Source organism: Panthera uncia, assembly GCF_023721935.1.
Source record: "Panthera uncia isolate 11264 chromosome B3 unlocalized genomic scaffold, Puncia_PCG_1.0 HiC_scaffold_1, whole genome shotgun sequence".
Taxonomy (NCBI): Eukaryota; Metazoa; Chordata; class Mammalia; order Carnivora; family Felidae; genus Panthera; species Panthera uncia.
Genome location: NW_026057582.1, coordinates 84,122,089 through 84,146,428, shown reverse-complemented (window position 1 = coordinate 84,146,428; position 24,340 = coordinate 84,122,089). Strand labels below are relative to the sequence as shown.

Below are 24,340 nucleotides of genomic sequence, written 5' to 3'. Positions count from 1 at the left end.
CTGTCTCCCCCCACGGTAGGCGTCCAACACGTACCAAGTGGTAGAGCCGCACAGCCTGGCGTACGTTGCCCTGGAGCTCTGCCACAAGTTGTTCGCACTGCTCCAGGCTCACTGCTGGTTCTGGGAGGGACAGATACAACTCAGTAAGGCCCAGCAAAGCTGCCCTCTCAGGCCTCCCACCCAGAGGTCACTGATTGCTGGAGAGGCCTACCTGTAGGATCACACCACCTCCACTTGCCCACTGTCCCTTTTCTTGCCTCCTTCCTCCCCAACAACGCCCCTCCCCCAAATACCACACAGAAAGCGAGGTCCAGAGAGGAGGGCCAGCCCCAGCCCCAGTGGCCAGAAGCATTGAAGGGGCAAATGGGTCACAAGGAGATCATGAAGATTGGCAGGAGTGTCTCACCATCAGGGGTGTGACTTATGGACTGAGACAGGGGCAGACAGGACAAAAACACCAGAGGCTGGATGAACAGAAATGGGATGGAGCCAGAGAGGAGACAGCAGAGACAGGAGAAAGAGGATGGGGCAGGAGATGAGAGCTGGAGAGCTGTGCACACCTGATTCCTGGCTCAGGGCTGCCCCTGGCCTGGTGCATTCCATGGGGCTGGGAGTCTTCTCAGGGGTTGGGGACTGCAAGTTCTCAGGGCCTCGGAAGAGGGGGCTGACCGGCAGTTGCTGGCCACAGGGGCTGTTGGGCCCAGGCTGAGCCTGGCACTCTGTCCTAGGCTTGAGAGGGGCACCCTCCCCCAAACAGGCCCGCCTCTCAGATGTACTGTGAGCCTTTCCCAGGCCTGCTGGGGAGCCAGGCCAGTCCACCTCACCAGGGGCCCGGCCCTTGGTAACAGGTGAGAATGTGGCCAGGGTAGGACGATCAGGCAGTGGCTTTGGAATGTCCAGGACCAGGTGAGCCCGGCTGGGCAGGGCTAGCTTGCTGAGCGGTGAGACTCTAATGGGAGCAGGAGCTTGAGGTTCGGCTGCCAGCCCCAAGTTCTCCCCAACAGAGATGCTGCGGGAGATCTTGGCCATGGAACTGGTGGTGGGGTTCTGGTAGGAGTGAGGCTGAGAAAGACAGCCATCAGCCTGTGGCAGGGAGCGCAGGCCCGCGTGGGCTTCCATCTCCCGTAAGAGCAATGGGCCCGGTGGAGGGGCCTCATCTGCAGAGAAGACAGAGACATACAGGTCAGGTGGTGAGGAAGACATCCCAGGTGCAAAGACTCAGCTCCCTAAGAGTTGCTATTCCCCACACATACCCACTAAGGGACACCCAGTGGCAAGCACAGTGACACATCAGAGCTAAATCAGGCCCTCCTTCCTCTAGCATGCTCATGCGCTCCACACTCCCCACACCCTGGAGTTGAGCCCACCAGGCTCCTCACCTTGTGGCACCAGGCTCTGCACAGACTGGGCTTTCTGGAGTCCACCCAAGGGGCTGGCTGCAGCCACTCTCTTGGGAGACCAGCTGCTATCCGGGTTGAGACGGCGTCGTGGCAACAGCACAGGAACTGCTTGCTGGGGGCCACCATTTCCAGGGGAGGGCTCTGCCTCTGGGGGTGCTCCTGGAGGACTGGCACCACTGCCTCTCAGCTGCTCACCCGAAGCCTGCAGCATCTGGACTGGTCTCGATGGCAGCGCCAGGCTTGAGGAAGATGGAGACAGTTCCCTACAGGGAGGAAATGTGGAAGAAGGCCCAGAGGAGGCTTAGGAGTCCCCTTTGCCAACATGAGGAGAAGCGCTGGGAGAGAAGGAACGGCACAAAGCCAGCAGGCCAGTCGTCCCAAACTTGGGAGTGCAAAATACTGTTGAGCATGGGAAGACAGCAGCCTTGGAGAGAGGAGGGTGGCATGCGGCCCCAGAGTCAGGAATGGCCCTCTGGGGAGGGCCGGGGGGTCAAGTGAGCCAGAGCTCCTTGTAGGAGAGTAAGAGCTGCTGTGGGGAGAGGTACCTGAGTGGGGGGGTCTGCACTTGCAACAGGAATCGTGAAGAGATGCTCCGAGACTCTGTCCTCTCTGGTACCCGGACCGGGCCCCCTGCCAGGGTGACAGAAATTATGAAGTGAAGCAAGCCCTGGTGCCAGATTCTGCCTCCCCTAGAAGGTAACCCAGGGCATGGCCTACCCTTGTACCCTCCCTCTCATCCAGGCAAGGAGGGAAGGAGAGAAGACTACAGTGACCACATACTGGCCCTCTGACCACACCTGGAGCAGCCCCATTGGCCAGAGTCTCAAAGTGCTGTTTTAGAAACTGCTCCTGGTCTGGAGTATGGGGACTGCCTTCCTGTAGCCCATAGGAGCCAGTGCCTCCCTCTTCTTCCTCCTCTTCCTCATCACCCTCGGCTGGCTCTTCAAGGTCTGAGGAAATGCCATCCACACTCAGGGGCTCCGTGCTCTCAGAGTCTGGATGTGGGGAAGGGACAGAAGCATCATGCTGCACCAACCTGTCGCCAGAGCCTCCACTCCCACCTCAGTCCACTGACCTCCCTCAAAGCTGCAGCCTCACCTTCGTTGGGGTGCTCAGGGCTGGAAAGGCGGCTGCTACTATAATCCACAGAGCAGGCACTGTCAGGGCTGTGCTTCTCGGAGGCCCTGCTGCCTGGATACACTCTTCCCAGGGTCCCTCGGGCTGGAGCCTGCACCTGGAACTCACTTTCAGGAGGGCCAGCAGGGGAAAGAAGAGGCAGTTAGCAGGGGTGAGCAGCCCCACCAGACATCTGGCTTCCTTCTCCCCGACCTGTGAGTGGGACTGGGGATGAGGCAGGGGCGAAGTGGCAGGGAAGCCCTGAGTATCCTGGGCCAGCCCTCCCATATAAAGAATGCACAGGAAGGGAAGACTGCATAGCCTCTGAAGTCTGATGAGGGAAGGACCCTTGCCTGGTATCCAGGGTGGGGCTGTCACTCGGCTCCGGGTAGACAATACCATCTTCGATGGGTGCAGGCTCCAGATCTTGGGCAAAGACCCCTTCCTCTTGGGACAACAATCGAATAATGTGGGGGCAGGAACAGGGTTGGGAAGCCTGATGCCGAGGGGGCTTTTCATTCTGGGAACACACAAAGGGGCATTACTGAGGATGCTGACATGAGAAAAGGTCTGAGAAAAGAGGTGGAGGTGGGCAAGGATTTGGTGTGTGTAAGTTCTGGGGGAAGCTGAATATTCCAGCTCCGAGGATAGCTCCAGCTACTGTTCTTGAGCTTCTGGAATAACAATATTCTGTCACACTCCAGGCTGTCAACCTTCACCCAACACTTAATACCATGAGCCCTTGAAGAAACCTGGCCCAGGGCAAAGGGTACCACCCCAATCACCACACCACACAGCCTAGCCAGCCTGAACCTTTGCAGTCCAGGCTACCAATGTGCCACAGGAGCAGAGCAAGCATAGATGGCCCAGTGCTCAGGGCCCAGCTGTTGGCATAAGGCTGCCTAAGGCTGCTTGGAGATCTCTAGGTTGCTGGGAGAAAGCTGGCTCACCTGGCTAGCATGTGAGGTCTCAGGAGGGACCTGCTGACCATGTTTCCCAGGGCAAGACGGGGTCATGGCCAGCAAGTCTTGGCTACGGTCTCGAGGGCTTGGGGCCAGTGTCTCCAGCTGCCGCAGGTCCAGCATGGAGCGGACACTCAGCTCCACGCCTGGCTGAGCCCAGCGGCTCCTCCTTCTGGGTCCTTGATTGGCCACAGGAGCTGGGGCCAGGAACTCCACCGTCTCCTGTGCCTGGTGTGGGGCAGAGGAGGGGGACGTTAACAACCACCATACAATAGTATCAGTGAACATTCATATATCACTTACTGTGTGCCAGGCATTTTATTTACATGTGTTCGCTCACTTAATCCCCACAACCACCTTATGAAGTCAGTAGTATTATTCTCCGCATTTTTACAGATGGGAAAACTGAAACACAGGAGACTTAGGTAACCTGTATAGTCCCACAGACAGTAAGGGGCCTGCCTGCAGGTTACAGCTCAGGTAGTCTGGGTCCAGAATTCATGTTCTTAAGCTTTACTCTACGTCATGTCTTCGATGTTCTAGTCTCAGCCTTCGCCTGGTGTCACGGACACCTTGGAGCTGGGAATCTCTACAAAATCCCTTACCCAGAAGACAGCTCTAAGTCCATTCACGGCACCAAGGGCAAACCAATAGTCCAGCCTTGAGCCCCTGGCCTGGTCAGAAGGCACCAGAGGCACCATGCCACTATTATCCCATGGAGCTGCTGCTAACAATGAAGGCGCTGCCCCTTGAAGTCTTGATGTGGCCCAAGTGAGGGCTGGGCTGCTGTGGGGCTTGCTCAGAAAGTCTGTATCCGCCTCGGGCTGCCCTGAAGTAGCTGCCCAGTCCTCTCACAGCCCTTTCCCTCCAAATAACTACTCTGGAAGTTCTGAGCTTACCTCCTAACGTGGGGTCTTTAAAACTAGTTCCTCCATGCTCTGGAAAACAGTGTGTGGAGGTTCCTCAAAAAATGAAAAACAGAACTACCCTATGACCCAGAAATAGCACTGCTAGGAATTTATCCAAGCGATACAGGAGTGCTGATGCATAGGGGCACTTGTACCCCAATGTTTACAGCAGCACTCTCAACAATAGCCAAATTATGGAAAGAGCCTAAATGTCCGTCAACTGATGAATGGATAAGGAAGATGTGGTTTATATATACAACGGAATACTATTTGGCAATGATAAAGAATGAAATCTGGCCATTTGCAGCTACGTGGATGCAACTGGAGGGTATCATACTAAGTGAAAAAACTAGTCAGAGAAAGACAGATACCATATATTTTCACTCATATGTGGATCTTGAGAAACTTAACAGAAGACCATGGAGAGGGGAAGTGGGGGGGAAAGTTACAGAGAGGGAGGGAGGCAAACCATAAAATATTCTTAAATACTGAGAACTGAGGGTTGATGGGGGCTGGGGGAGAGGGGAAAGTGGGTGATGGCCACTGAGGAGAGCACTTGTTGGGATGAGCACTGGGTGTTGTATGGAAACTAATTTGACAATAAATTATATATGTAAAAAAAAAAAAAAAAAACAAAAACTAGTTTCTCCAGATTTCTATTCTTTGCACCTTTGATTTTTTCGAATTTCAGTTCTTTTTTTTTTTTTAATGTTCATTTATTTTTGAGAGGGTGGGGGGCAGAAAGAAAGACAGATAAAGGATCCGAACCAGGATCCACAGTGACAGCAGACAGCCCGACACAGGGCTCGAACCCATGAACCATGAGATCATGACCTGAGCCGAAATCAAGAGTTGGACGCTTAACCAACTGAGCCACCCAGGAGCCCCTCTTGCAGTTCTAACAGTTTGGCTCGGACACCCCTTTTCTACTCCCCACCTCAACCTGTTCTTTGTTCAGGTTTACTCCCAGGCCTCCAGACAGCTGAACAAGTGGAGCACTTCTTCTAGTGGCGACTCACCCCTGCAGGCCACCCCACCCAGACTGCAGGAAGGAGACCCCTAGGCTTCATCATCTGTAACCTGGGACCAGTCAAGCTGCTCAGACTCTCCCACAAGGCCCTTTCTTAAACTCAAGGGGTGCAGCATGTGAGCAGGCCTAGAGAGCCCACTTTCACCTTCCTCCGCCTCTTATAACCTTGGAAGGGCATTATAACGATGGTGACTCACCCGACTCATCTCCCAGTGGGACAGGCTTCGGGGCAGGACTGGGCCAGGCACTGAGGCTAGACAGAGACAGGCAGTCAGAGAGAGTATCTCCAGCCCACCCACCCAGAGCCCTGGCTCCACATCAGCCCATACCTGTGTGGCCACAGTGATGCTCTGATTTCCTCAGCTCACCCTGACCTCACCCCCACAGTACCAGAAAGGGCATATCTGGCCACTGTGCCAACTGGTGCCTCTCTGGCCCTACATGAGACTTTCACACACCTGGCTCTTTCTTGGTACCCTTGGCAAGGATAGGAAGAGCTGGCAGTTCTTCTTCTTCAGTGCCTTCATCTTCTCCCTCCTTGTCACTGTCTGATGACAGAGCTGGTCCAGGAGACAGCATCGATGGGGCCTCATGCCTAAGTCCAAGACAAGCAAGGTCATGGAGAGAGGAGACTCAATGCAGGTAGAGGCCAACCTTTATGAGTCTTCAGGTAAGAAATGTGTGTTGGGGGGGTACAGGAGTTGGGAGGTACAGGTGAATGTCAAGTCCAGAGCAGAAAGGAGTAGCACGGAGATCACAGCAAGCAGTCTAGATGCCCACCCACCACTCGCCCATAACCATACTCTGTTCTCACCGGTTGGGACCCGCAGCCCTTTGGGGAGAAGATGGTCCTTGTGGCTTGCCCCCTCGCTGACGCTGGCGCAGCTCGGCCAGACGCTGCCTCATGCTGATGGTCATCTCAGAGCTCAGGCGCCACACAAATATACAGCTGGATAGAGCCACAGAGTTGGGTGAGGGAGGGGTAGGGTAGGACCTGGGGTAGGTAGCACACCACTAGTTCCCCTTCCTCATGGGCTGTCAAGAAGACCAGGGCCACCCTCTAGCACCACATCAGGCCCAGCCAAGAAAGACCCCTGCTCAGCCCTACTTCCCAGAGACATCACTGATGTGAAAAGAGGGGAGGGAGCTGGGTATATGTGTGGCACAGAGGAAAAATCTGTGTCTCAGGGAAGCTGGCTTCTGCTCACCTGTCCCCTGACACAGAGATGAGATGTTTGCAGTCATTACTAAACTTCATGCCAGTGACAATCTCTGTGAGGAACAAAGAATACGGCCTATGAGCCACTCTAAAGTCCCCGCCAAGCTTCTGTCCCAACAGTGGAGGTCAATGATTGGTGGGAGGGGTGGGGCGAGTAGCTCTGCTAGGTCCCCAGAAACTAAAGGAGGAAAGAGTAAAGTTCCAGCCATAGATTATTGGGGAAACACTTACCTGAGTGGCCAAACATGGTGGCCACACACTCGCCTGAGAAGAAGTCAAAAATGGAGAGGTTCTTGTCAGAACAGCTGGTGGCGATATAGATCCCTGAGGGGTCTGTCTGCACCTGAGGAGTGGGACACACAGCTGGCAGAGGACAAGGGAAGCACCAGTCCCTTTCCACCCACTACCCCTGTCCTTCCTTTCTCTGGTCCAGAGCCCATCCTGCTGGGCCCTTACCTTAATGAGAGTGCCGTCCTCACCCTGTGATCCTTTAAACAGCTTCTTCTGCTTCCCACTACTGATGTTGAAGATCCTGTAAAGAAACACTCTTGTTCACATGAAGAAGAGGCCACAATCAAGCACACCTGGATGACAGAGACCCCAGCATTCAGTCCCAGCCCTGTTCTCTCTGAGAGCCACTCCCCAACACCAAAGAGGCTACCACCTCTTGGGTAAGGCAAAGTGCTCTTTCTACAGGCTCAAGGGGTACAAAGTCCTAGACAAAAAGACAGAAATGGGGAGACAGCTGCTTAAAGCTGACCCCTCAGGCCACATGGGTGGAGGTCACAAAGGAAGGTGGTTAGATGGTTTGAGAAGGGGACGCCCACCGAATATTTCGGTCCTGGCAGCCGATGGCTGTGTACTTCCAGCTGGGCTCCACATCCATATCATAGAGGGTCGTCTTCCGTACCACGTGGTGCGTCCGTGTAAACTGTACTCCATCTCCGGACTGAAGGGGTAGAACGTGTGGGCTCACTAGGCCCAGAGAGCCCGGCTTTCGCCTCCCTTCACCTCTTACAATCTCAGCTCAGGGAACGACTGAGATTCCCCAACCACTGCCCTATTCAGGGAAGCCCCATACCCTCACCTTCTGTGCAGTTCGGAAGTAGATGCTCTTGTCTGCTCCACAGCTGATCATGCGGACTTGCCCATCGCTGGCTATGGAGGAGGGGGGCCTAGCTATTACCACAGCTCTCACCACAAGGGGGCCAGCCCTTCCTCTGCCTTCCCTCCATACTGCCCCACTGCTGAACTATTCCACAAGACCAGGACAACCAATTAAATCAGGACACTTCCTCCAAACCTAAGCTTTCTGTTCTCTCTCTCCTCAGCCAACCTGGTTGGCTCACAGTCACCTAGACTGATAGTCGACATTCCACCTGTCTTCCCATCCAGCTCCAGGCCTCCCAATTGCTGTCCCACACATCCTTGCGACTGGCACACCCTTCTCATGGAGGCAGGAGATAGGGGTGGAGGATACTGGTGGTAGGTGGCAAGATGTGTCTCAACTGCCCTGCCCCCACCTGCAAACTTGACAGCAGTGATGGAGGATGAGTGCTCGTCCAACGTCTGCTGCAGGCTATATTCACGGCCAGCATCTAGCACATGGATGAGCCGATCCCGGCTCGCTGACGCCAACAGCTTCAGACCTGGGGTTGAAAGAACTCTATCAGCCCATGAGTGCCCAGAGCAAACCCCTATGTGGGCCCGGCAAAAGGACCACAGGAACTGAGCCCCATAACTTTGAGCCAAGTGAACCATGCAGCAGGCATGGAGCTGTCCTCCTCTAAACCTGCAATACCAAGTGATTCAAATGACGTTCAGTCCCGCATCCAAGAGCCAGGATGGACGTAAGTGGCACTAGCAGGACTGGAGGGGCCCTGTGCCATTCTGGGCTAGATCCCAGGCATCCTTCTTACCTGTGTCTGGCTTAGAGTACTCCAGGCATAGAATTTCTGAGTCATGGGCCTCCACCTTTAGCATCTCACTCAGGGACTGCAGCTCGTGCACTCTGCAAAGATGAGAGGGAAGAGGGTGTTGACAGGCTACCAGAGGAGAGGCTCACCCTCCATTCTCTGCTATACCTTCCCTCTAACCTGTTTTTAAAATTGTATTTTTATTTATTTTTGAACTTTTAGGTTTAGAGAAAAATTGCAATGAGTATAGAGAATTTTCATATTAACGGCAGTTCAAATACCAGAAGCAGGAAATTTACATTGGTACAGTAGTATTAATTAATTAATTAAAGATTTTATTTGAATTTCACCAGTTTTTCCACAAAGCCTTTTTTCTGGATCCAAGATCCTATCAAGAGTCCAAATTGCATTTAATTGTTGTTTCTCCTTATCACCTGTAGTTGGTGACAGTTCTTCAGTCTTTCCTTATCATTCATGACCTTGATGCTTTTGAGGAGTACTGATCACTCTTCAACACTCTTTAGAAAAGTATTGACTACTCTGTCCTACATACCTCAGTTTTAGTCTGCTTGATGTTTTCCCATGATTGAACTGAGTTTATGCATTTGGGGCAAGAATACCACAGAAACCATGCTATGTCCATCTTAGCACATCATATTATGGGCTTCATGAGGTTGACATGAGGATGTTAAGTTTACTCACTTGGTTAGGATGGTTTCTGCTGGGTTTCTTCATTGTAAAGTTACTATCTTTTCGTGCATATAGACATCTTGTTCCCCAATCTTTCAGAGCCAATTTTTCTAAAGCTCTGTCCTTCAGGACCTAACTCCCTCGGCCTGTGCCGTGGGAGGCAGTCAGTACCACTCCAGGCCTGGAATTACCTGAGCGTGCCTACACGGTCCCCAGAAGCTAGATGCTGTCCATTGGGGCTGATACACACAGAGCGGATGCCCACACGGGGATCCATCATGGACCCATCAGCTTTGTCTCCTCCAGGCAGCTCGGTGTCCAGCAGGGCCTGAGTGTTCCCATCCACATAGATGATCTTAATGAGGTCCTAGGGGAGCATGTCAGAATAGCAGGTGAATTAGGCAGGCCTGACCCAGTACAGCTGCAAAGGGAGAAGAATGTTGGACAAGATAAACCCCTGGCTCAAAGAGCCCAGCCAAACCAGAGCTGGAAGAGACCCAGTTCCTGAGAAGGGGGTGTGAAGGCTGAGGGGATGGGGGCATTAAGTAGGGAGTAGATGCCCTAAGGCCTCAGGGCTCACATTGCTGAGGATGTTTCGGTGCAGGGTGGAGCCGTGTACCCCGGAGCTCTCTGTGTTCCACAGGCGGATGGTATTGTCTGAGGAACAGGTGATAAAGGAACTTGGGGGCAGGCAGGCCTGGTTACTGTCCTTCACTTCAGGGTAGACCTGAGGGGCAGAGGGAACAAAGTCAGATCTCCATGTAGGGGGCAGTCCTTTACCTGCCCAAGGAGATGGAAGGGAATGTGATTAAAGAGAGGATGCTGGCCAAGACTTAGCCCAGTGTTTGTCACATAGGAAGCAAGCCATAACTATTAGATACTCTGTATTATCACTAAGGGCAAAAACCTTAACAAAGCTCCCGCTATGTTCCAGGCACTCTTCTATATCTCCCGCTTATATCATTTCATTTAATCCTTAGGACAACTGGAGTAATCAGGTACACCAGTTTATAGTTGAGGAAACTGAGGTTCAGTCAATTTCAGTAACTTGTCCAAGATCACCCAGCCCAGGATGAGGCAAAGCTGGGGATAGACAGGGATACAATGGAAGAAGCCTGAGATACATAAGCAGTAAAATTCAAGCTCAATCCTCAGGACCCATGAAGATATGCGGATACACAGGGATGTTGCTGGAGAAAAAAGGAGACAGCAGGAATATGAAGGCATCCTCAGGGATCCCCACCTCCTGCCCCACAATGGTACCCCAGCAAACCTGGTCAGTCCCAAGCCAGCCCAGCCCACATACCTCCACACTCCAGACGCAGGAGGAATGATACAGAGCTGAGTACACCTTGCCCACTTTCTTGGGGTCCCTCACATCCCAAACATAAATGCTGTGGTCGTTGTATACACAAGACAGCCACTGATTAGTAGGATCAAAAGTCAAGGCAATGGTGTCTGGATACCTGGCATTGGCCACTCCAGAGAAGAGGCGACTGTGGGGAAGAGGACAGGGCAAACAGTGAGTGAGGAGCTGATGAAATGGAGGACTAAAAAGAATGAAAACAGAAGCCAAAGAACAAAGGAAGGAGCAGAGGGAGCATGAGGAACCCTCTCCAGACCTGCAGGGGGCAGCTGCCTGAGAAAGAAAAAGGTCTCTGACAGCTTTCAGCCAGGAGCTGACCCCTGACCTGGCACTAGTTGTTGGACCTCGGTGTTCTCGTGATGAACACAGTGTCAGAGAACACGAAAGTCAGACAAGGTACCTCTGCGGCCATGATGGAACAGAACAAAAACAAGACCCCTCTATAATTGTGTCTGAGGACAGATAAACACACGTCACTGTATAAACCACAAAAATGACCATACATTTCCATTCCCATCTATCATGATTGAATGCTACTTCTTTACCAATTACAGCTTTAGCCCCGTATCTTCCCTTCCACCTTTTAGATAAAAATTATTAAGAAGTCCAATTGTAGAATTGCCTGTACTTCCTGACAGCATCTAACCAGAGCAAAACTTCAACACCTTGAACCATTCCTAAAATCATCTAATACAAGCCCAAATCTTACGATAAGCCCTACCTACCCTCCCCCCTTCCTAAGACACTCGCCGGTTTCCCACGGTGTGCAGCCTCCTTGGTTGCACTAGTATCAATAAGCCCAAATCTGTTGGTCTACAGAGGTGGTGCTGGCAATCATGGGGGCACTGATACACTCCTCAGTTTGACTCCTGAAGCACAGCCAGGGAAGGCTGGGCCCAAGGTGAGGCTCTGAATGGAGGCAGGGGGCCCACACAGCTCACCTGGCCTCAGTGACGCTGGCAATGTCTGTTCCCAGGGCGTGGGGCCGGGGCAGCGTGCTGAGAAAGTGCAGGTTAGAGGGGTTGAAGAGGCGCACGGTGCCATCAGCACAGCCACAGAAGATGTAGTCTTGGCTCACAGAGATGCAGTGGGCCACAGTAGTCTGCAGGCAGAAGGGCTCAGGTCAGCAAGGGTCACCTGCCCAACCCCTCCTCAAGAGTCACCTGCCAAGAGGAAGGACCAGCCAAGGCAGAGGCGAGGAAAAAGCTCCCCAGCAGCTCTGGCCTGAGCCCCTCAGCTGTCATCTAGAGACACCCCTCCCTCCAGCAGCAGGTGGCCAGAGGGCCTACAGCCACGTGCAATTGGGGGAGGGAGTCAGGGACCCTTCTAAGGCACGAGAAGTTTTGGCAGAGGACAAAGAAGGAAAAGCCCAGCAAAGAGAAAGAAACAGCATGAGAAAGACAGGAGGGTCTAGGTACCACTTACTGTGAAGCTGTCTGTATTCTGAGAAGAGGGAAGCAGAGGAAAGATGGAAAGAGAAAGCAGAGAGGAGGCAGTTATAGAGATCTCCAAGGGCTGGAACTAGGCCAAGCTCTGGCTCCCACAAGCTTCTCTCTCCTGGGGTTCCCTCCTGCATGCGTGAGGGCCTAGACCCTGGTATGGAGCCAGAGGCATCAGATCTCCCCTGAGCTTACACACGGGCAGCCCCTCCCCATTGGGACAGAGGTGCTTACTCTCAGCTCCACCCACTTATCCAAAAGCCTCCGATCGCTGAACTCGCACAGCAGGCCTGAGGACGTGATGCAAAAGGTGCTGTCGGCCTTCTTCCCTCGGCCACAGGCCACATCAGTGAACAGGTTGTTTCGCAGCTCCCCCAGCAGCCCTGAGCGGCCCAGCAGGGGCACAGTGGCGTTCACCTGTGGAGACACACCACAGTTGCCACCTGTCCACCCCAGAGCCTGCCCCTGCAAACTAGACCCTGGGGAGGAGGAGGGGAAGCAGCAAGGCCCCCTCACTCTTTGAGACTACTCCTTGGCCCGGACAGCATCTGGCTCACGCAGAAGTTCTGTATGGCCGCTCAGTAAGCAGAGAGGGGCCCAAGTGAACAGGGTCTCCTGGGGCGGGCTGAGCAGGCCCTGGCTCTGGGGCTACTTCCAGCCTCAGCAGCTCACCTTTGAGGTCTTACTGTCATCGAGGTACCAGAATTTGATGTGCCGGTTGCCTGCAGTGACAAAGTAGCTACAATCTTCAGAGAAGGACACTGCTGTCACCCGACTGGACACCTTATTGGAGGCCACCACAATGTTTTTCTGGAGGGAAAGCCAAAGGAAGAATCAAAATTCTGCCTCTTGGGGCTAAGAAGAAAGAGGTTTAAAGGAAGGAGGAGGGGTTAGATAGGATTTGTACTTAAAAAGGGCTCCTTTCCAAGATTTTTTGGTCAGAAAAAGAAGGGAGAGAGAAGAATTTCTTTCTTGAGGGGCTGAAGAGATTCATTTCCTCTGTAGATCCTCAAAGGCATAAAGCTAGCCCCTTTCTACCCACACACCTGGCTACACAGTTTTTCTTTTCTGCTTCAGGCTATTTTCTAGAATGAGACTGAGATTAGCAGAGTGGAGTGAAGGGTTCAGATCAGCAGCTTCCTGGCTCCCTGACTGGTCCATGAACTCCCATGAGGCTGTCAGGCCAGCCCACCCAGTCTACTCACCTTCCAGGCCCAGACATTGACAATCATGTCATGCTGGTAGCCCACGGAGACAATGTACTTGGCGCTAGGGGAGAAGGCCACACAAGCCACGCCATATTTATGCTCCTGCAGCTCCGCCACCTGGCTATGCTCAGCCACGTCCCAAACCCGGACGGCAGGCATGTGCCCACTCTGCAGGGAGGCAAGAACTGGAAGTGAGGGCCAGAGGCATACAGACTCCCCAAGCCTTTCAGGGTGGGGGTTCTCATCCCCCGCCCCTCCAGCTACTCAATAAAATCTCTCTAATGACCCCTGGCCAAGAGTCAAGAGGAAAGCGCTATTATGGGGCAAAGGTATTTTAAAAAACATGATAAATATCTCAGGACAATGATCATCAGGAAGAAAACAGCCCAGATTTTGTTCAATATCTGTGTCAGGGTGTGCACCTCTGTATTTGTTCAAAACTCCTTGAGTGATTCTTGATGGGTCTCCAAGGTTGAGAACCACTACCACTCATGCCTTTTTCTGCCTCCTCTGCCTCCCTGTAAGCCTGAGAACACAGAGGTATCCCTCATGTGCCCAGCAGGGGGCCTCTGGAGATAAGGAATATTTTAAGGCAGTGGTTTTTCAAAGCCTGCTTCCCAAACCAGCAGAAGAATCTGCACTAGGCAACTTGTTAGAAATGTAAATTTTGGGGTCCCATCTCAGACCTATAAAGTCAGAAACCCTGGAGGCAGGCCTGACAATGTGTACTTCACCAAGCAAACCAGGTGATTCTCACTAAGGTTTAAGAACCACTGTTTTCAGGCAGAGCAAAGACTAGGATTTAGCATCTGTTCAGGAAGCCAAAGTGCCAGCAGCCCTAACGAGGCCTAGGATTGTAGCTCTCTGCTGAGGCCAGGCCACTCACCCACCTCAGAGGACTACAGCCCCCGTTCCTCACTCACCTCTCCAGTGACCAGGTACTTGCCATCAGGAGAGAAGGCCAGGGCAGTGATGGTTTTCCTGCAGGATATGAGGTAGGCTCAGAGGGGCACTGACAGGCCTAAACCTGGCTCCCACAGAGTCCCCTCAAGAGGCAAGGTGAGCAGACACTAATGGCACACATAGTGGCATTTTGCTCTCTGATCCTGGGCCCAACCAGGTCCCAGTCCTCAGACCCTCAAAGACCCCAGACAGTGCCCTTTTCACAACTCCCAGGAAATGGAGGTGCTCCCTGAGGTCCCAGCCCCATTTACCTGGAACTGTTGAGGATGTGGTGCTGTTTGTGTTTCCGGGGATTGAACAGCACGACCACACACCTGAGGAGATAAGGGAGACAACAGGCTTAGCTCCAAGCCAGAGCTCCCCTAGGAGGCACCCAGGCCACCTGGGGATTCCCATCACTCAGCACAGGGAGCTGTGGAGTGCAAGTTGAGAGGGGCTCTGCTTGCTACTGAGGGCAACTGCTTTCTGGCAACCTCTTCTTGCTTCCCTTCCCCACTCACAAGGGCCTATCTCTGCAGCCCCATGAGGGGGAAGGCTCCCTGGAAGCCTATCCCACCAGGTCCCTAAATACCAGTAACATCTCTGGCCATACCCACAAAGGGCAGCAAGGACACAGGCCTTCCCACAGCCCTTACACAGAGCCCAGGAAGGGGTGCAGGAGGGAAGAGTACACGTGATTTGAGCACAGCAGCAGCCAGTTTACAGGCTTAGAGCCACATGTATGACAAGAGTTTGTGCTCCAAGGAGGGGTAAGGCCTCTCATGTGTGAGCCCACATGTGTACCTGGCAGGAGCTGGCCCCATACTCTCTACGTGCCAGATGAGGAAGGAGGTGGGAGGCAGGAGGCCAGAGCTGCTGGAAGGCTCAGTAAGACTAGAGGGAGGGGCAGAGAGAGCCCAAGAAGGCCTGGGGAGGCCTGTTCAGTGCCTCGGAACTCCTGTGCCCAGCCCTGAGAATCCCCTGTGGCAAAGAGCCTGAGAAGGGCACTCCAGACTGCCAGAAGACAATCTGGAACTCCGCCAGCCTGCCTGCTGTGCAGAGAAGGGTGGGAGTACCCTCTCTGACCAGGCAGCAAGGTTGGACGGGATCAGGTTCAGACTGACTTTCCAGAGGAGGTTCCAGAGAGGAGGCCAGGTGACAGGAGTCAAAGCAGGAAGCCCGAAGCCATAGGCAGGCAGTGCTCTCTCTTAGGCTCCTTGGCTGTCAGCAGGCCTGGGCCCGCTGCCCCTTCCACCTTACTACTTCATGAGTACTGTAAGTAGCTGGCAGGAGCAAGCCTGAAGCCTGCTACACGGGGAGACACTGAGCAGAGGGTGACATCCCCCAGACCCAACCTTGTTTAATAGGAACTCCAATGCCTGCTGAAACTTGAAGCAAAGGCAAGTACAAGCTGCTAGCGAGTGCTTGGCACGTTAAGCTCCATAAACCACTTCAATATGCAAATTCCACAAGTAATCTCTGGGGTCACCAGGATCTCTGAGGTACTAGATATGCCCAGAACTGCCAGGCTGAGCAACAAAGCCTTGGAATTCCTGAGTCACATCATCTTCTCTTCTGACCCCTTCCCCAAATCAATCCTCGCTGTTTGCTTTCTCCTCTCCCCATCTCCTCATCTTACCTTGTTCCCTTTTCTTCATTCCTTTCTCCTTTCTCTCTTTATACCAATCTCTAGTCTCCTGCTTCCCTTGTGCAATGCCATGTCATAGGGTTTGAAATATATGACAAAAGTCAAAGGCCCTTGGAAACTCTGTGCCGCATCACTCTTTCTCCCCTGTTCACACACACACACACACACACACACACACACACACACACACACGCACACTTGCCTAGCTTCTGTTACGGGCAATCCAGGATACAGGGAACCTAATTCCTGCAAAACAGACTCATAGAACCTTAGAGCTGGAAGGAAGGACGGAAGGAATTAAATGCACTGTGCAGAGCGCCTGGGTGGCTCAGTCGGTTAAGCATCCAACTTTGGCTCAGGTCATGATCTCATGGCTCATGAGTTTGAGCCCCACGTTGGGCTCTGTGCTAACAGCCCAGGCCCTGGAGCCTTCTTCAGATTCTGTGTCTCCGTCTCTCTCTGCCCCTACCCTGCTCACACTCTGTCTCTCTCTCTCTCTCTCAAAAATAAATAAACATTAATTTTTTTTTAATTAAATGCACTGTGCTAGGTGACTTTTAAACATCACTGAGTCCAACCCTCCAGGATTTTGAGATGAGGAAACCTAGGCTCAGAAAACTCCTATAGAGAGCAGAGCCAGGACTCCCAGGTCTCCTGACTCTCAATGCTCTTTACATCAAACACACGTGAGTGTCTGATCTGATCATGTCACTCCCGGACGATCATCCCTGGGGGGCTTCCAAAACCAAACTCCTTAAAGTGCCCACGAAGGCCCTGGGTGGTATGACCCCTGCCCACCCTTCAGCTTCACAATGAACCATGTTCCAAGCACATTCCTTCACTCTCTTTAACTTGCTGTGCTCCTTTGCAAGAACTGTTTCCATTACCTAGAACATTCTTCTCTCCCTTTTCCAACTAGTTAATCTTTAGTCCTCTTTCAGATCTCAGGTCAAATGGCCTCAGTATATGCTCTTGTAGCAAGTAGAGTGTATCAATCTTTTGTAACATTTATCACAGCTGCAACTTTACACTTATTTTAACGACCCTCCCACCATATTGTACATTTCGTGAGCATGAGAACTGGGTCTGGTTCTGCTCACAGCTTTGTCTCCTGTGCCTAGCAGAGGCTGCCCTATTGCAGTTGTTCAAAAACCACTTATTAAATGGAAGAATGCCTCCCCTGGTCCACTAGCTTGGTCTTCTGGGGCATCCGTAGGCCCAGCTGTCCCTACTCCATACCCCGCCTGTCTTCTATGGAGGGAGGGACTGAGGACATCTGGATCCTCAGAGGCAGTGTGGGGCCAGAGGGGCACTGTGCGCTCTGAAGGTAGATACCAGGGTTCTACCCCTTGTTCTGGCATGTACAGCCCTGGGACCCTGGGTAAGGCACACTCCTGTTTACTTATCTATAATAAAGGAGACACTGAGATCTAGCTTATCAGACTTCTGTGAAGATTAAATGATTTTTTCTGACACAGAGCAGGAGCCAAGCAAATGGCAAATGCTAATATTACTATTCCTTAAGCATGGAAAGGAAGCTGAAAGGGGGCTCCTGGCAGTGGGGGAAGAGGTACTAAGAGACTATGTCAGGTTTTTCCTTTGGAAGAATGGAGGTGAGTCCTGTTAGGACCTCAGTAATGGTAAAAACTTCAAAGGAAGCTTTATTTTTTGTTCTGGGAAGGCAGCCAAGAAAGGAGAGCAGGATTAAGCTTGGAGAAAGAAAATATCTGCATCTTCATTCATTTAAGGGATACCAAGCTTAGAAGGTAGCAAGGAAAGGATGGGAGAAACATGGAGAGAAACCACCTCAAGTGTCTAGGACAGCGGCACAGAAGCATGGAAAGAAAATGGAAGTGACATCTCCTGGCTAAGTTAAGATGCACCACACAAGAGTTTCAGTGAACTCTGAACATGAACTTTAAACATGAACTCCTTTAGTAGCCGGTCCTCTGCTCTCCACACAGCAGGGCTCAGTAATAAGAGTTACCATTTATCAAGCACTTTCTAAGTAGCAGGCACTCTGCCAAGCAGCCTAGATGTCTGGTTTTAGCTAATCCTTACAGCAACCTTGTGATGCTGGTACAATTATCCCCACTATACAGATGGAGAACCGAGATCAGAACAGTGAGGTAACTGGCTCAAGGCCACTCAGCTAAAGCTGAAGAGAGTCAGGACTCCAGAAGCAGTGCTCTAAGGAGTGCAGACTGCAAGTGAGTGGAGGAAAGAAGAGGAAAGTGAAGTTAAAGGTGAGAGAAGGGGAAACACATTGACCTAACATGCACGGTGCTTGGACAGGAGCCTGTGAGAAAAGGGAAAGAAGAGTGGGGCACTTTGAGGGGAAAAAGGATTTACACTACAGAATTTTTTTTAAATCAGAACAGGGCAGATGAAAACTATAGCAGTTATAGTTCCGAGTTCATAGATTTAGATATTTTGATTTTAATACTTTATTCAGTGTGCAAAAATTCACACACACACACACACACACACACACACACACAAACACACACACACTCACTCACTCACTCATATGTACACCCTGGCCTGCCACCATCATGAAAAGCCTAGCAAGTTTTCCACCCAACCGATGTTTTCTAACTTTCTTATTATCTGTGCCGACCTACTGAGGAGGCCTGTCTCTGGAGGCTCATTTCTCTAGCAGGGACTTCTAGTCTGAGTGGTTACAGGTTACCTAGCTTTCTGATAGCTATACATAAACCATGGCAAACGGCTTCAGCTGAGGGCTGATCTGACTCAACCTGACCCGACACATATTCCAGCTGACCACACTCCAAATCCAGAAAAGGTAGGTGATGAGGGCTCTATGATATGCTTTTGAGTTTTCCCTTAAACCCATCATCCTAAAGCTGCATCGTGACTTTCCAAGGGCAGTGCATTGGACTGCTTAAAATGCTTTCCAAGTCACCAAACACAAATTCTGAGTCTTGCTTGACCACAACATCTTGTTTCCTCCTCCTGGCAAGTTCAGCTCCATGGTGGGGGAAGGAAAGAGAGCAGCATGTGTGTGTAAAAACACAATGTAGAGAGAAAGATTACTGACTGTGAGGTAACCCTTCCCTTCTCTAACACCCCCTACCCCTGCCATACACACACACACACACACACACACACACACACACACACATACACACACACACACACACACACACACACACACCATTAGCCTAGAAAAATCTCAGGTATGTCATTGAGGAGTTAAGCAAAAGAGAGAAACGTGCAAGAGATAGACAAGAGATAGACCTCTAAACTGAAATTTTTAATTATTCAAATATGGAAACCTCCCAACATAGAGGAAGAAAGAGACCAACCCCATGGTCACAGCTCCACTTGTGGGGACAATAACGCAGGTGCTGAAATGACGGCAGAACTTGGCAAAGACATCCAAGGTTCCCACTAGCCCCACTGGCTGAGGTCCTCCCAACAACACTGATGTGGGAGCCACCTCAGTCTTCTCTGACCTTGAGCAAGCTCCCCATCTGCAGGGAAGAAGAGGGTGGGGTGCAGTTTGCATCAGTCTTTGGCCCTCTGCCTCCAGCCTCCTGGGCCCTTGACCTCGCCCAGCACAACAGGCAGTCATTTTCATGTGTGCCCTTGCAGCACTGTTGGCTAGAATCCATGACAAGGGTTGGGCTGGCCCAACTGCCTGCCTGAGTCCTGTAATGCAGAACCCCAGGGTGCAGGTGCAAGGAGACAGTGAGGCCTCAGTCCCCTGGGGCCTCAGCCCGGGAGTCACGTGGTGGAGCACCAGTACCAGGTGCTGGGCCCACTGCCCAGCAACTCCTCTGAACCAGAAAGGGCCAAGCCCTCAACACACCCCTCCTCTGGACAGGTTCAAGCCTGCTGCCATCATGAAAAGCCAGGCATTCCCACAGGATCCACCTCCTACCAACCATCCTCCAGAAGGCAGAAATGAAAGAACCGTGGGATGAGCAACGAACAAAGCAGCACATGCAGGGAGCAGGACACAGTAGATTCAAGCAGTGACCCTGTGCCTTAAAGTTCTTTCAGACCAGGTAAAATCAGAGGGACAAGAGGTTCTTCAAGGCTAACTCAAATGTCACTCTCTAGCCTTATTTAACATTGCAACCTCATACCCTACCCCCATTCCCTATTCCCTTTCACTGCTTACACTTTTTCCAAAGCACTCATCAACCTGTAATATTCTGTAAAGTTAACTTTTTGGGAGGGAAGAGATCTATCTGCATCACTAGATTGCTGGCTCAGTGAAGGAGGTATTTTTGTCTGTTTTGTTTACATCCCCAGGGCCTAGAAGATAGGCACTCAATAAATATTTGTGAATGAGTGAATACATCTTTAAGTCAGTAGCTATCAGATTTCAAAGCCAAGGAATCTCCTGAATAGCAGAACTGAGAACTAGGGACCTGGGGCAGGTGCATGGTTCTCCCCTACCCTAAGCTTTTAGGGCTGACACTTGAGGGCAGCAGTATGATGGTGGAAACAAGAAAACTGCGGTCAGGCAGACCCATCTACTAGCATACTGTGTGATCCTGGGCATATTCCTTAACTTCTCTGAACTTCAGTTTCCTTCAGTTTCATCTGTAAAACAGAAAGAATAATATCTACCTCACGGAATTGCTGTGGAAACTGAAGAAGACAACGGACAGAGTTACCAGCATGGTGCTGCTGTCCGTCTTCTGGAAGGGTACTCTGGTACACCACTAACAAGGAAAGCACTATCCAGGGAGTCAGCACTTACAACAGGAACCCCAATTATGACATCCCATACACGACCTGCTGGGCACTAGTGATTCATTAGGGTCCTCAGCCAGGAATGGAATTATAAACTGTCCCTCTGGAAAATTGTATAGCTTTAATTACTCTAAGAGTTAATGAATGAGGGTGTTTCCGAAGGCATCCTCAGTTATGGTCCTCTTTAGGTACTTGCCATCCAATACCTTCCAAATAAGTAATCCTCTTAGGCCAGGTCATGAGATCCATTGGCATCTCTGTTTCTGGGACATTTTACAAGTCCCTCCTCAAAAACACGAGAAAGGCTTGATGGTAATAACCCAGTGAATAACATGGTTACCTGTGTAGAGCTACCAGTGCATTTCTCTCTACCCAGAGGATTCTAAACATATCCCCTTCTGGAACAAAAGGTAAATCTCCGTGGGCTGCAAGACTCACAAGCCAGGTCAAAATGCAGTGTCTGACCACCTTTCTCTCACTCGTTATGATCTAGCCACCACTGCCACTGCTCAGCTCCTGAAACAAGTGAGTCGATCCCTCCTTTCCCTGGAACCTTTGCACTAGAGATTTCCTCCACCTGGTCCACATTGGTGTCAGATCCTCATGTGTTCATTCCTCTTTGTCATTCAGACAGCAGCTGCATTTTACCTCCCACTGAGTTTTATCCACCCAGTCTTAAAGTAGCCCCTTGTCCGGCCCCATCCCCCGCCACACAAACCACTAATCACTCACTTACTCTCCCTTCCATCACTCAGCTTTACTTTCTTCAGAACATTTACCATCTCTGTGATTCTCTTGCTCATTTATTTGTTTACATGCATATTGTCTGCCTGTCCCTCTTGAACTTAAACCCCACAAAACAGTCACCCTTCCTGTTCTACTCATGGCTATATACCTTGTGCCTGGAATACCACCTGGCCCAGAGCAGGTTTTCAACAAATATCTGCTGAACAAATGAATGAAGGTATCTATGACCAAACCATTTGAGGAAGAAGTAAGGGGCCTCAGTTTCAGGTGTGAGACTTACAGAACAACCAGAAGACTGGCAATGAGGAGACTGATGCTTGTGAGTGCCCCTCACACACAAGACCCACATCCACCAGGGCACAAAGTCCAAGCATCTTCTCTCGTGGCCACCTGGTCTCTCCATAGTCCCACACACTCCCTGGCAAACCCCCACTCAGGGCTTGCCACAGACAGTACAAAGGTACTTCTGTGCTCCTTCAGCTGAGATGCCACTAGAACACAGTTCAGGGAGAGATTTTTGTGGTTTCATACCTGGTCCAATGCTTTGGAGCTGGGGACCTCAGCATAACTTCCAATATGGGCTGAGTGAATGGAGGGTCTTCTCAGGAAATATAGGTTTCCCCTCCTCCTCCCCAGTTAAAGCAACCAAGAGTCCTCCTCTGGGCTGCTGGATAGAGCAGGTTATCTTTCCAGGACACCCCCACTTCAGTAGCTGCCCTGCCCAGAGCAGTCACCCAGGCCAGACCCTGAACTTTGGCATTGGCGGTCAAGGGAAAGCCATTCTCAGAACTGACTGGCTCCCACCATGGCAATGGGGACTATGCTGGGCTCTACAGCCCCTAAATCCTCCACTAGGCCAGAAGGGGCCCAAGTCAACTATGGATGTTCAACTAAACTGAATCCCTCAAAGAGGCTATCTGGGGACCACTTGGCCTCCTGCAGCAGGGGGGCTCGAAGTGTGACAGGTGAAGGGTAGGCTTTCTGTGGAGAGAACAGCAAAGGGAGGAGGACTCTGGAGAAGAGATGCAGCAGCCACTAAAACTGAGGGGTCTCTGCCCAGAGACTTCACCCACCTCTGCCTGACACACATCCCCCTCCACCCCACCCTCTTGGAGCTGTTTCATTTCCTTTCAGAAAACTTTGTTTTGGTTTGATATTTGCCTCTAGGCCTCTGGGAGACTTTTCTGAGCTTTGTTTTTCTTCTTGTTTCTAGGATACCTGAGCAGCTCCTAGAGCAACAAGCACAGTAGGAACTAGAGAGTGGGGGTGGGGTTAGGCTCACCAGCTAGGAAAAGAAGAAGGGAAAGAGCCTGCTTGGCTCACATACACTTTGGTGGCCCCCAGACACCCCAGAGCAGCAACAGGGAGCTCTAGCGCACAGCAAAATGAAAACATTCAAAAAGACACCATTTACAAAAGGAGAACTTGAAGTTCTAGGAATGTAGAAGGTCAGGGAGTAGATCATGGCACTCACTGCCCAGGGCTGGCCCAAGCCAAGCACACTGAGGGAACCTACTAGATGTCACAGAAGGGAAGCTTCCATACACCACCTGGAAGGCTAATGACTGCCAGGCACACGTGCCAGGCTGGGACCTGCCCACAAACAGAAGCACACATTCTTAAAGGCACCAGGCCTGGAGACAGGGGCATGGGGGAAAGAGGTGGGGAGCAGGCATCCACAATCCCTAGGGCAGGCACGCGAGGCTCAGCACGTACCAAGCAGCAGCCCAGGTCTTTCCTGCCTACCTCACATCCAGCCCCAGCCCCATCTCCAACAAGAAGGAACCCAGCTTTCCCAGGCAGGGGCAGGCATGGGTGGAATCCCCCTGAGGCAGGCTGCACAGGGTAGGCAGCAACAGAGGTCATTCATCAACTTGCTTCTGGTCAGGGAGAAGGAGGCCAGCTCAGCCTCTACAGAGTAAAGCCAGTGTAGCTCCCACAGCACCCCCACTGCATACATCAAATGCCAAAGGGCCACTCAGGAGAGACACTGGCCCGAGGACTCAGGGACAGAAGTTTCCCTGGCACAGACTGAGATGCCCATAAATTGGGCTCTTCTCATTCGTACGGCAGGCAGACGGCTACACGAAAAGCAACCTTTAAAAATAAGCAGAAAGTCAGATCTTCCCCCACCCCATGCCATTTTAAGATTAAGAGCTCTGTAGTCAGACTACTTGGGTTGAAATCCCAATACAGACACTCACTAGCTGTGTGACCTTAAGCAAACCGCTTAACATCTCTGTATCTTAGTTTCCTTCTCTAAATGGGATAACAGTATCAACTTTACAGGGTTGCTCTAAGTATTAAATAAAATCATTCCTTGCAAAGTGCTTAACAAAGTGCCTGGCACAGAATAAATTTTCTTTTTTTCCTTTTTTTTTTTTTTTTTTTTTACACTGTTTATTTATTTATGAGAGAGAGACAGAGACAGAGTGTGACCTAGAGAGGGGCAGAGAGAGAGGGAGACACAGAATCCGAAGCAGCCTCCAGGCTCTGTGCTGTCAGTGCAGAGCCTGACACAGGGCTCAAACTCACAAACCACGAGATCATGACCTGAGCCAAAGTTGGAAACTTAACTGGCTGAGCCCCCCAGGCGCCCGCAGAATAAGTTCTTGATAAAAGTAGATTTTGGATGAGATGATAAAACTAAGAAAATCACATACTGGTACAAAAACTACAAGAGTTGCTGTGGAAATCACACTGGGAAACTTGGCACTCCCAAGCTGACAGTGGGGGAAGAAAGGGAGACCAGTGTGGCCTTCCCATTTTTGTGCTCCCACGCCTTGCTGGAAGGAACAGGGGTTGACAGAGAGACCCAGAAGCAGCAAAGTTGCCAAGCCTCCAAAAGAAACACTTCTGCAAAAGCCTAAAGAAACTATGGCTGGGGGGTTCCCGTCTGCAGGAGCAGAGGAGTAAAAAGGTGGCAAGGGAAAGAACACCAGCCCCAAAACCCCACCTTTATTTCTTCCTTTATTTTTTTAATGTTTATTTCTTTTTGAGAGAGAGAGAGAGTGCAAG

General features: G+C 51.4%; 1 protein-coding gene across 1 annotated transcript in view; it reads right to left on the bottom strand.

Annotated features, from left to right (window-relative positions):
• The window catches only part of MAPKBP1 (mitogen-activated protein kinase binding protein 1), a 52,708-nt gene that overhangs the window by 646 nt on the left and 27,722 nt on the right, over positions 1 to 24,340 (bottom strand). Inside the window, exons 3-29 of the mRNA XM_049614126.1 lie at positions 14,469 to 14,531; positions 14,178 to 14,235; positions 13,252 to 13,422; positions 12,719 to 12,856; positions 12,281 to 12,463; positions 11,549 to 11,709; positions 10,548 to 10,737; positions 9,822 to 9,968; positions 9,433 to 9,608; positions 8,555 to 8,646; positions 8,159 to 8,284; positions 7,723 to 7,793; positions 7,463 to 7,584; positions 7,092 to 7,167; positions 6,867 to 6,978; positions 6,625 to 6,688; positions 6,231 to 6,365; positions 5,875 to 6,011; positions 5,614 to 5,669; positions 3,467 to 3,706; positions 2,870 to 3,036; positions 2,499 to 2,644; positions 2,198 to 2,395; positions 1,946 to 2,030; positions 1,380 to 1,663; positions 561 to 1,157; positions 15 to 120 (exon numbers count right to left, since the gene is read on the bottom strand). Coding sequence (XP_049470083.1) covers positions 15 to 120; positions 561 to 1,157; positions 1,380 to 1,663; positions 1,946 to 2,030; positions 2,198 to 2,395; positions 2,499 to 2,644; positions 2,870 to 3,036; positions 3,467 to 3,706; positions 5,614 to 5,669; positions 5,875 to 6,011; positions 6,231 to 6,365; positions 6,625 to 6,688; positions 6,867 to 6,978; positions 7,092 to 7,167; positions 7,463 to 7,584; positions 7,723 to 7,793; positions 8,159 to 8,284; positions 8,555 to 8,646; positions 9,433 to 9,608; positions 9,822 to 9,968; positions 10,548 to 10,737; positions 11,549 to 11,709; positions 12,281 to 12,463; positions 12,719 to 12,856; positions 13,252 to 13,422; positions 14,178 to 14,235; positions 14,469 to 14,531 — 4,101 coding nt within the window. The remainder of the gene's footprint in view (positions 1 to 14; positions 121 to 560; positions 1,158 to 1,379; positions 1,664 to 1,945; positions 2,031 to 2,197; positions 2,396 to 2,498; positions 2,645 to 2,869; positions 3,037 to 3,466; positions 3,707 to 5,613; positions 5,670 to 5,874; positions 6,012 to 6,230; positions 6,366 to 6,624; positions 6,689 to 6,866; positions 6,979 to 7,091; positions 7,168 to 7,462; positions 7,585 to 7,722; positions 7,794 to 8,158; positions 8,285 to 8,554; positions 8,647 to 9,432; positions 9,609 to 9,821; positions 9,969 to 10,547; positions 10,738 to 11,548; positions 11,710 to 12,280; positions 12,464 to 12,718; positions 12,857 to 13,251; positions 13,423 to 14,177; positions 14,236 to 14,468; positions 14,532 to 24,340) is intronic.